The 12,583-nt window shown below is 37.0% G+C and overlaps 1 protein-coding gene across 6 annotated transcripts in view; it reads right to left on the bottom strand.

Moving 5' to 3' along the window:
* MSR1 (macrophage scavenger receptor 1) overlaps window positions 1-12,583 on the bottom strand; it is a 155,936-nt gene that overhangs the window by 24,745 nt on the left and 118,608 nt on the right. For all 6 annotated transcript variants that reach the window (XM_032618601.1, XM_032618598.1, XM_032618603.1 and 3 more), the window contains exons 6-8: window positions 10,869-10,949; window positions 7,848-7,937; window positions 2,491-2,544 (exon numbers count right to left, since the gene is read on the bottom strand). In XM_032618601.1, the coding sequence (XP_032474492.1) occupies window positions 2,491-2,544; window positions 7,848-7,937; window positions 10,869-10,949 (225 nt within the window). The remainder of the gene's footprint in view (window positions 1-2,490; window positions 2,545-7,847; window positions 7,938-10,868; window positions 10,950-12,583) is intronic.

The raw sequence follows: 12,583 nt of genomic DNA, 5'->3' as shown, positions 1-12,583 counted from the left end.
CTGTATAGCACAGGGAATTCTACTCAGTACTCTGTAATGACCTATATGGGAATAGAATCTAAAGAAGAGTGGATATATGTATATGTGTAACTAGTTCACTTTGCTGTACAGCAGAAACCAATACAATATTGTAAATCAACTACACTCTAATAAAAATTAATTTTAAAAAGCTGAACCAAAAAACAAATAAAAGAGGAAATCAATGATTATTTTTGTTATATTTAAATCATGCTTGAAAAATATTTTCTAAAAGTACAGCAAAATAATTCAATATAAATTTTCATATACCAGAATTAATTGAATATGTGGGGAATCATGCACTTTCACAGGGAACAAATTGGTACAACCTTTTGGGAGCCATTTGTAAGAATCCATCAAATTGTAAAATGCATGTCACCTTTGAACTATTGATTCTACTGCTAGCAAATTCTCTATTAAAAAATATTCCCACAAAATCACGTAAAAGAGTGCTGAATGTAGCATTGTTTCTTAAACCCAAGCTAAAGCAAAGAAAAATCATCAAGTGTTCATGACTAGGGAACTGAATGATACATTATGCTAATTATGGTAGTGCTATATAATGGAATAGTGTGTAGCCACTGAGAGAAAAGAGCCACATACACTGCCATAGCAGATGACTGGCATATTAACTTAAATAAGGAGAAAACAAAACACACTGTATAGATGTTTCTGTATTTGATTCTTTCTGTCTTTTTGAAACATTATGGAATTATATACTCTCCATGAGGGGCTGGGTACATGGAGAGGAATCTGGAGGCTATGTACACACACACACATTTATACACAGAAATCTCTCTTAATACTTCCTCAAAGAAAGCAAGCACGTAAACTTCAAAACAGCCATGAAAATATCTGTAACTGAAAACATATCTGAAAAAAAAAATTCAAAGCATTTGATAACCTCAGGTAACAAAAGACAGTGTGGGTGTTAGATTAACAGGCTACAAAACAAAGGTGTCCCTTATTTGCCAAGCTTAACCAGAGTCAAGGTTAAGAAGCTCAGAGAAAGTCTCAGGAAAAGGAGAAAAGGAGATAAAGAAGAATCAAAGATAAAGGTAGAGATAAAGATAGAAATAAACACGCAGATAGGGAAGAGTTACACAGGAGTTCAGTGAAAATAAATGGAGTGACAAGGAGAAAGGAGAAGAAATGGAATAAAAAGTAAAACAACAGATCAAAGTGATCACATCAAAGAATAAATGGACACAAAGGAGAATTTTTCCTATTGTTTCTATTATCTTAATATAATAATAACAACAATAATAATCATTGACTAACACTAAAGCACTTTGAGGAGACACACAATACTCAGTGTTGTTCAATTTAGGGGAAAACACACTTCAACAATGCAACAATCATGAAAACAACTGTAGAAAGCATCACGTGGTTAAACCATACTTAAATGGCTGGAATTCACAATGGTGACCCCAAGTTGCCTAAATGTGGCATCAACACAGTGTATGAGGTAAAAATAATTATTTTTACTAAGTCAGAGAAACTGGGACTGCATTTTTTAAACAATAATTACAACTGAAAACTGCTAGATTTGGGGATCCATTAAAGGATTTGTGAAAATCTGTCTAAATCAGACCCTTGATGGGTAAAGATTATGATAGCTGTGTGTGTATCACTTATTCTCTCTCTCTCTCTCTCTCTCACACACACACACACACACACACACACACACACACACACACACACACTACATGCAGCTCCAACTGGGAACACAGAGGAGGAACCCTTGGTTTCTGAGAAATCAAGTGTGGATTCCTCATTCCCTTTCAAAATCCTTTCATTATATCTGGTAGATTTGGCCTAGACACACAACCATTGACTTATGGCACTGTGACTACTGAAGATATCTTATCTAATATCTAGTTTTCAAGATCCAATGTACAGATTCTCTACATTGGAACATGAGGTCAGCATTCCACCCACAGAGATCCCTGTTGTGAAATCTATTCTGTTGCAGTTTTGAAGGTCTGGGATATCGAATACCACTTTTCAAGTTTTTATCAAAACAAAACAAAACAAAACACACAAAAATACCCCAGCTGTCAGAGAATTAGCCTGTTCTTAGATTGTTCAAATTCCTATATGTAACACTTCAGTTATTTCAGTTAGTAGGTAGGGAGGCTGTATTGTTTCTATTCATAAGCTTGATTCTCTTTCAGCAGATTGAAATTGGCTTGAAAATTGAACAATTTTCTATGTGAAATTTTTAGAAAATTACACTCATCACAAAAACTAAATACAAATGGGTAATGAGATTTAGAGTAGTATAATTTAATCTATTTGTTTTACACCAGTTAGCACAGTTTATTTGTAGAGAGCTGTGGCTGACTTCCAGAGAATCCCCATGGATCAACACTGAAGTTCTCAACTTCTGCCTCAAGCCCAGACTACCACTATCACAAGCTTGTTTATTAAAAAGGCACACACAAAAAAACCAAGAAACCATAAACTTACTTAGCACGCTTCCACTCCCTTTTTCCCCCTTCTGGCCTTTTTGTCCAGAATTTCCTTTAAAAAAATAAATAAAAGGAAAAAAACTTTTTTTAATTTAGGCAATTCACAGTGCTTGAAATGGAGACAGCAACACAAGGTCATCTAGAATAACAACGTATGACAACCTACAGATTTTCAGACATAATAATGTTGATGATGATGATGATGATGATAATAATAGCTATCATTTTAGAAACCCTCTTATGAACTTAGCATTTTATGGGTAGGTCCTTTACATACATTATCTCAGATTACTTACCAGGACATTAAATGTTCCATTTTCCTAAAGCAGGCAAAACTGAGGTGTAAGCAGTTTGTTTGGGATTATTCACGCTCCTTTTTCTCCTCCTTCTTTGTGTCTTCCTCCCTCTCCCAGAAAGCCTGGTATCCTCCATCTCATCCCAAACCTTGTTTTTCCGTTCCCATTACAATTTGTCTGTCTTGTTTTCTATTTCTTTTATGTGAAGCCTAGCAAAGATGGAGCTGTGAATGAATTTCTGGGAGTGGTGAGATCCCAATTACCTCAGTCTTGGGGGAAGCTGGGAAGGTCTGAGGGGTGTCTAAACCTCTAGATAGTTACCTTTGGCTTCAAGAAACCTCATTCACGTACTTTAGAGGTGTGCTACAGACCTTATATGGAAACATTGTTAAGACCCTGCTCTTTGCTAATGGGTTGCTATTTCACCTAAGGTTCCTAAAGCTATATCCAGAGGTTAAGCCCTTAGTACCAAGAGAATTCAACGATGACAATTGCATCTCACTAGAGGGTGCTGTTCTCACATATCAATTCTTCTTCCAAGAGTCGTCAGATATGTCTTGTAAGTAATCACCTTCCTGGCATAAATGCAGGACTGACCATAGAGCCATCTATCTCTAAGTCAAAATCTTCATTAATGTTCTTGATTTCCTCCAGAAAAATCAAGGACTGTTCTCTTTTCATCCAAGAGCTCAAAGGGCATAGTTCAAAGATCATGAGCTTTGGAATAATAACAATAATTTTAAATTCTCTTGTGTTGAATTATTTTACTCTGCCACTTATTAGGTATGTGGCTCAGAACAAGTCTTTAAACCTTTCTGAGCTGAAGTTTATTCTTCTTTCAAATGAAAAAATAGTACCCTCCATTGCAAGCTTGCCTTGAAAATTAGCAATGTTTATAAAGGGCCTTGCTCTTAAGAGATGCATGTAAGAGATGGTAGCTCTTATTTGTTTTACAACATCACCTAGCTAATTTTATTTTCAGTGAATGAGAGGATTTTTTCATTTCATTTCACTTTTTTATGGCACAATTATTTTACAGTTTTAATCATTATTTTGTTGTTTTTTTTGGTCTGTTTCTCTAGCTTACTTTGCCTCATCCATGCTTTGTTTTCGAACACTTGTCCTTATTCACCTCTTAGAGAAGACTATTTTGATCTCCAATTTACCAGATTAAAAAATATACAAAATAACGTGTGATGAGTAACATGAAAATTGAGATTTAGCACTTAAAAATTGAAGCTATTTCCAATTAAAATTTTATTTTGAAATGCCAACCATTCCTTATCATGGTATAATAGTCTCTAATTGCTTTGCATATATGATTACACTGTACATCATTAAATTCATTTTTTAATTGTGATTCAGTCATTTCAGGTAATATTAAATTGACAAGAATCATTAATTTAGCACAAAGTACCTAAAACCTTTTCTATTTTTTTTTTTTTTGACAGTAGGCTTTTATAAGATATAATACCAAAGTTTTAGATTTCCTCAAAAGGAAAAATCTAAGATATTAAATAAAAATTGGGGGAGGGGGGTTAAAATGGTGTAACTGATCAGTTCTAATTCTTTTCAGAGAAGATAATATAATAAGCTTAATTTTATCATTCTAGCGTTATTTTCAGAATTAGAAAATAATTGTAAAATTACTCTGGGAAGTCTTTTCATGCTGTAGTTTGTCTTGGGTATTTTATTTTTAAAATAAATTTATTTATTTATTTTTTGGCTGAGTTGGGTCTTTGTTGCTGCGTGCGGGCTTCCTCTAGTTGCGGCGAGCGGGGTCTACTCTTCGTTGCGGTGCGTGGGCTTCTCATTGTGGTGGCTTCTCTTGTTGCGGTGCATGGGCTCTAGGCATGTGGGCTTCAGTAGTTGTGGCACGTGGGCTCCGTAGTTGTGGCTCTCGGGCTCTAGAGTACAGGCTCAGTAGTTGTGGCGCACGGGCTTAGTTGCTCCACAGCATGTGGGATCTTCCGGGACCAGGGCTCAAACCCGTGTCCCCTGCGTTGGCAGGCGGATTCTTAACCACTGCGCCACCAGGGAAGTCCCTGTCTTAGGTATTTTAACGATACCTTGATCTCTGTTCAAGCCAGAGAGTTGAACAAATGACCCACTTTTCTTCTTATAAATTAAAAAAAAAATGTTTTATGTCATTTTAGCATGATTCAGAGATTTCCTCACATATGACACTTGGAAATCTTTTCTCACACTTGAACACATTAAAAACATCCTTTCTAGAGAACAGGGATTCCTCCCTCCTTTATAATGACATCTTAGGCTAAAAACGAGCCCAAGGGCTTTGTCAAAACCTGGAGTTAACCACCTCCTGTCAGATATGTCACTCTTCTGTCATAAATAAAGAACTAATATTTCTGATTAGTACATATTCTGGTATGTAATATACCGCCACTCTAACTTTAAATATCAATATAAGAGGAGGTATTTTCAATAGCATCATTGTGACTTCAAGCATTTTCAGAGCCCCTGCCATGAGCTAGGCACTGGGTTCCTCATTTTCACACACAGGCACGCTTAGCCCAGCCCAGCTCTTTTCACCTACTTCAATTCAGATGTGACATCTTCCCTCCTCTGCCTAATGCTTCTATTTCCTGAATTCTTCACCTTCAACCTTCTTCTTAACCTTCCACAATCTTTTTAACCCTTCTTTCCTCTGTATCTTCAACAACTTCTCTATTTTACCTTGCTGTCAGCATTTAAATAGTATTCAAATTCGCTTTCAAAGAAAAAACAAAATCCAATGAAAAAACCGATCTCTTCCTCCCCCTCTGAAAAGCCAGACTGCTCTACCCCGCTGTCTACCAGCCTCATCACCAGGCACCCCTGGGCATTCCCCAATCTGGCTTCCACCCCACTCCACCCAGCCCCACCAAAACTGCTCTCAATAAAGGCAACATCCTCACAGCAACAAATGGAAAAAGCTTTCTGTTGACTGCATCTCACTTGACCAACTTTTGAAACTCCTTTGGTTTTTTTTCACACCACCTTCTCTGGGTTTTCTTCCTCACTCCGGCTGCTTTGCTCTTTCTGCTCAGTCTGTACGTCTGGAACCACTCAAGGCTTTATCCTAGGCCCTTTCTCTTCTCACTGTTGCCTACCCATAAAATATTACTAAAATCAATGATTATTAAAATTCACTGACTTCAGTGAACATTTATATGAGCATAGCTACAACTTTGTCTTTCTACCTCTGGCTTCCCCTCTGAGTTCCAAACCCACATATTCGACTATAAATATCTCCATGAATGGCACAGAGTGTTCAATAGCTGTTTGTCAAATAAATAAAGGAATTCATTGTGGTCTATAATTTTAGACATTCCTAAGAAAGACCATAACTCACCCTTAGAATCAGACTTTGAATGGACTCCAAGAGTCTAACTGGAGAGAAGCACATTATTTACATTGCTGGAAAACCTAGTTCATTTAATGAGGTTCTATTCAGGGTACTCTAGGGATTTTGAAGATATGTAAGGTTACACTTCAATTAAATCCTCCGAGCTCTCTGCAGTAAATCTGTCCGATGGTAAATGCTCTATAGGTCTGCCATGGATCAAGAAGAAAGTCTTCCCTTTCTCTTCTTATATTTGTATACTTTATCAGTTAAGGACTGTGTCTTATTTACTTCTCATTTCCCTGTACCAAGCATTGTCCCTTGTATATATATATTGAGTACTTAATACATGTGGAAGGAAGAGGGCAGGGTGGGGAAGAAAAGGAGAGCAGGAGAGAAAATAGAAAATAAATAGGGCTGCTCTTTCTTAATCTTTTTGCTTTGAAATCACTTTGCTTTGATATCACTCAGATAGTCCAGGCTGTGTCATTAATTAGAAAATGACAATTAGTAGATTTTATTTCTAATTTTATTACCCGCTTTGGACTCTTGTAGAGGAAGAATGCATTCACTGTTTTAATCTGCAGTAGAACTAAACTAGTACCAGGCACTGCTGCTCATATTTCTACCAAATTTGAGTCTTTTAATAAGGAAGTAATATCCGGAGAATATCTTTTGTCAAGGGATTTATTACCTCTACCCCTGCTTTTATTTTTACAGTCTCTCTTTCTCCAGTTTTCTTCACCCGAAGATGTGGTTCTCAAAGTGTGGTCCCTGATCAGCATCATCACTGTCACCAGGAAACTTGTGAGGAGTAAACGTTCCCCAGGGAGCCCAATCCCTAAACTATTGTATCAGAAAGTCCTCTGGAGGTGGAGCCCAGTAAGCTGTTTTAACAGGCCCTACAGGTAATTCTAATGTCTGCTCAAGTTTGAGAACCACAGATGTAAAGAAATTCTGTACATCTTTAGGCCAGCTCTAACACGACTTTCTTTGTAACATCTTGTCTTGCTGTACAGAGTTAATCACTCTACTTTCTACTTCCACAGCTTCCAGCTTCCATTACTTTTGTCCCACTTTACAAATGTTTTATTACTTACCACTTGGTAATACAGCTAATTGTTTCTGCATTTTTCTGTCCCCTGGTCTCTTCTAAAATTTCTGTGTACAGTTCACAATTCAAGCTTAGGCTAGCGGCATAAGGAGTAGAAATAATATCATCATGTATGTAAACTGTAAAGGGCCCGAACATGGTGATTATTAAGTACTAATATACAGTAGCAGGCAGGTTATCTTGTAAAGGATAGGATTTCAGGTCTGCTTGTATTTTGCTAACTGTAACTTAACAGGATTTGGTGGTTTTGGTTAAAGGGATGTTAATACTTTGCTTGTTTGTTTTTCTCTACCAGTCTTTCCACTCTCTTTATTCTAAGATAGATACCATTCTTCATGGTGATTTATAGTGGTGTGGAGTTGACAGATCCTCTGTTGTGATTTTATACAGAACTGTTTTCCTTCTGGACATAGAAACTTTCCTCAGGTGGACAGAAATCAGTTTCAGAATGTTTCAGATCAGAAAATAAACTGCATGTGAGTGCTGCTTTTCATACTATGATGACCATTGTTTTTGTTATCTAAGAAGTTGAAAGGAATATCTATGATCTGGTGTTTATTTTACATATTCTGTGAAGAAAATATGCATTATCATAATACCTGGCCTCCCGGTCTTCCCCGCTGATCCTGGGAATCCTCGACTTCCAGGAAAGCCAATGGATCCTCGATCACCTTTAAGACCTGGAGGACCTATATGGTAAATGAAGAAAAAAAAAAACAAACCCAAAACAGTGGTAATAATTCATTTTGCATAAAGATTTGAGAGAATAATGAAACAATCTAATTTCACTAATGGATATGAAGGAGGTGAATCTCCAAATGGAGGAACAATGTCTTTCCTAAACTTTCATGTGTAAAAACTGATAGACAACAATAACAGTAAGTAGAAACATTAGTGCATTTAGTACACTGTAGATATTCAATATGTAACAGATTGTCACTACAAATAAAAACACACAAGAAAAAAAAATCTTAGAGTTTTAACTCGAAGCCTTATATATAGTCTAATCAGGAATCTTCAAATGGCAGAATTTTGCTATAGCTGAAATGATAACTTTGAAATGTAAGCTAAAAATTGGACTTTTAAGATTTGTCCCAGAAAAATTACAAGTCAAGCAATGAGAAATATCAAACAATATTTATTAAAAGAATACTGAGGCCCTAGTGCAGGAATATATTACTCTATCTCTCATGCTTTTGTTTTTACATACTCCATTGTAATCCCAAACAATAATGTAGCCATATGTGTGTGTGTGTGTGTGTGTGTGTGTCCCAGGCACAGGGAAAGTATTCAGTAAACATTTTTTTAAAGTAAAAGGTCATAGGCAATTCTCCTTGGCATGCTTCCAAGGAAATGGCAGGCTGAAATGAATTTCTATTATATTATTTTGAGATAAAGCACAGTTTAACATAATATCCACCCCAGTACATGAGTAACAATTGTAATATATTTAATGTACTGATTATTTAATACTACTAAGCACGTATATCTTCTCAGATTTTCATATCATGGTTTCGAGTCAAGCTGAGTTTAGTGGGCTCAATTGCATGTATAGGTATTTTTTGTTTGTTTGTTTTTGTTTTGTTTTGTTGGTACAGGGTTTCTTTTGTCTTTTCTTTAAACACTCCCATTGTAATATTTATTTATTTATTTGTTTGTCTGCACCAGGTCTTAGTTGCGGCACATGGGATCTTTTAGTTGTGGCACGTGGGATCTTTAGTTAAGGCACGTGAACTCTTGGTTGCAGCATGTGGGATCTAGTTCCGTGACCAGTGATCAAACCTGGGCCCCCTGCATTGGGAGCACGGAGTCTTAGCCACTGGACCACCAGGGAAGTCCCTACAGGTGGGATTTTAGTAAGCTTGCTTAAATCAGGAAGTAGAATTATCAAGACAGTCCATCATATACTTTTAACTTCCTGATTCCCTACCAAACGTGGGGCAAATAGGCCATCTGGCAAAGAACAAAACATTGCAGCAATCAGGTGGGAAAGATGCCTAGTAACTTGAATATTTTTGTTGCAGTGCACCAACTCAAATGGCAACCTAAAAATCTAAAAGAGTCAATTTATCACTCCAACAATGAAATCTACCTCTCTTTTTTGATGGGCCAGATAATGCCTATTTGTGTATATGAGCAATACCAACAGCAGCAGACTAAACCCTCACTTAAAGAATCAAAGCAGCTTTGCAACGGTATCTGTCTAGGGTGGTAACAAAAGCGGAAACTTTTAAATCCCTCTTTCTATTTGATTCCGAAACAGCTACAAAAGATGTTCCCAAGATGAAGCTTTGGAAGGCAAGTTGTAGCCCAGACTGAACTTTTATGGTTGAGTTATAAAGCTTTGATAATTGCAATTTGTAATGGAGGAGTTGACAGACCTTTGACAATAGCCGCTCTGGCAGATAATATAACACTGGTTACTTCCCCTGCTTATGACATTAATGCACCATTGCTAAGATCTGCTGGGTGCCAGTCAAGTAGAAAGACTTTTCTGAACAAAGAATCTTACCTGGTATTACTTTAAAGGCAAACCAACAATTGATATATATATATATATATATATATATATATATATATAAAATTCTAAAAGCTTTTTTTTTTTTTAAGGTAAACTTTATATATTGGCTTTTTAAGCACTATGATGTAAAGGGCTGGCACGTGTCAAATTCATGCTTTTCATTTTTAAAAATTGTTTTTCTGATGTAACCTGGGCTGGTTGATACATTGATCAGAAAGAAGAACAGTTTATATAATCAAAACACAGAAAAATAAGATCAAGTCCCTGGTGGTTAGACATTTCTTTGGCAGCACAAACTATTCTAGTTATCATTAGACGGAGCAGTATACTCCCCACCTTCAGAAAGCACGCAGGCATTTGATTTCTAGCCATGAATAACATGGTGATCATGTTACTGTTATTATCTTTATTTTTTTGAAAGCAAAGAAAATTCATGCTCTTTCTCTTTTTCTGTCTTCTATTATTGTCTTTCAAAATATTGCTTTCAGGATTACAGAAGAAAATAATTTGAAAAATTTTGCTCTAAGTAAGATACAGAGAGTGGCTGACAGCAAAGGGAAAAGTCATCTGTATTCTAGTCAATATTTACATTGAGATTGCATAGGTTTAAGCAGATAAATTCCAGTTAAGGACCATATAAGTAGTATAATCCAATTTGCCTTTGATTTACATTAGTTGTTTTTTTTTTTTTTTGTATCTTAAAAACCAGATATATATTCAATGTGAAGATGGTTTTCATATTTTCCTTCACATGTGACCTAAAACTAGGTTGGCCAAATACTGTTTGCAGTCAGTGATATGGACAGCACTCTCTAGACTTATGAACAACCCCACGTTGTTAAAGCACTTAACTTTCTTTAAAAATCAAGAGTCACTGCTTACCATTCAGAACATGATGGTGATTAGGCTACCAAAACATTTGATATCCTCTCAACACACACAAACATACACAGGCAGGCAGACACACACACACACACACACACACACACACACACACACACGCCACACAGGGAACCAGTCAAATAACTGATTCCCCCTACACACATACACAGATGTACATTACCTAGCCCTGCAGTATATGATGGAGTAGTTACCATACCTACTGGACCTGGAATGCCTTGTGGACCAACTTCTCCAGTGGGACCTCTATCTCCTTTTTCACCTGGAGGTCCAGGAGGACCTTTAAAAAATAAATGACAATTACTGATCATAGGCTTAAAGCATAGGTAACATAGATTTGTCATTTGTCAAGACAGTTACGTAGGTAAATCCAAAGCCTTTTATTTGTTGCACAATTACACAGAATGAATGAGACTAACCTTCCTGAATGGAAGCGTACCCTACTACTGAGTAGTGCAATGAGATAGCTCTAAATTAGACGACCTAATTATGGACTAAATACTTCTGTGTGCCAAGCAGTGTACTAGGTTCTCAGATGCTGGGGGCAGAGAAAGACAGTGAGTCAATGATGGCACAAATCCACATTAGTATTGTGTACCTACTGGGTATGAAACCCAGTGCCCCTAAAACTGAGCTCCCTTGCCAAGTTTATGATTAACCTCTCTATCCACAATTTTATTCCCCTTCTTGACCTACTCCTGTTCCCCTCAGGACTGAGGAATATCAAAGAAAAGGGGGATTGAAACCAAGCAGGATCCTGCAGGGCCTTCCTGGTACAAAACCCCTCCAGGTGCCCTGTTTCTTGTTTGCAGAAAAAAGGCTTTAGTTTCCTAGGCCTTACCTGAGCCCCAAAGAGCAGGCACAAGGAGTTAACAATGAGAGAAGTGAGGGGATGCAGAAACAAAGGAGAAGCAGTCAAGCAAGGTAGCTAGAATGATAGTTTGGAGTCCTAGTTCCTCCTCAATGGATATACATAACAATCTGACACATATCTTTGAGTTGATCTGTAGAAACTAAGCCCTTCACCCATGTGGAGGATGGTGACTACATGCTGACCACTAGTATGTAGACCCCACACTGGTTGGAACCAGAAGGTTGATGATTAAGCTTCTGGGAACATCACCCTGTTACCTCACCACCAGGCAGATTTCACTATATTAATTTAGATGCTCTGTGGAAAATGTATAAGTCAAGTAATGTGTGACACCCTCAAGGGAAAAAAAATCCACACAAAGTAGACAACCAAAAACCCTATCATTGAAAATGATACCCTCGGATATTAGAAAAATGCAGATCAGCAAGAGGAGCAGTGGTTGAAAAGACTTAATTGAGGAGGTAGGATGTGAAGGGGATTTTGAAGAATGGGTAGAATGAGAAGAAAGAGAATGCTGGGTAAGTAGAAAGATGCGGGGAATGGCAGGAAAGTGAAAATGAGTAAAGGAATAACTTTTCAAGTAAAATATTATGTAGAATCCCTAGATAGATATAGACATTATAAAATAAGTTGGAGAGGCTGCAGGGAAAATTTTGACTACCTGGCATGGCAATTACCAAGGTGTCCCCCTAGTACTGAGTTTGATCAACACTGATTTAGTCATTTGAATTTTCTGTGCCCAGCAAAACAGATATCTAGTGATCACCTCTTTAGAATGATGGCACTGAGTATGTCCCTCTTCTACATGGAGTGCCACAGGACAAGTGTTATTCCTTTCCTTTAAAGCAGTACACTTAGCAATTTCTTTTCAATTCCAAAAGGAAGAAATGAACCTGGACATACCATAGAATAATCAAATAGTGATGTTTTAAAAGTGTCATTTTCAATTTCCGTGGTTCAAGGACAGCAAGGATAACACACAACTCTGTTTAGCATCACTGGTTAGAGAGCACTTGTTTACAAATTTAATCAGGTGGGGA

Source organism: Phocoena sinus, chromosome 21, assembly GCF_008692025.1.
Source record: "Phocoena sinus isolate mPhoSin1 chromosome 21, mPhoSin1.pri, whole genome shotgun sequence".
In the NCBI taxonomy this organism is placed as follows: domain Eukaryota; kingdom Metazoa; phylum Chordata; class Mammalia; order Artiodactyla; family Phocoenidae; genus Phocoena; species Phocoena sinus.
Note: the sequence above shows the minus strand (reverse complement) of the source record. Positions and strands in the feature narration are given on the sequence as shown.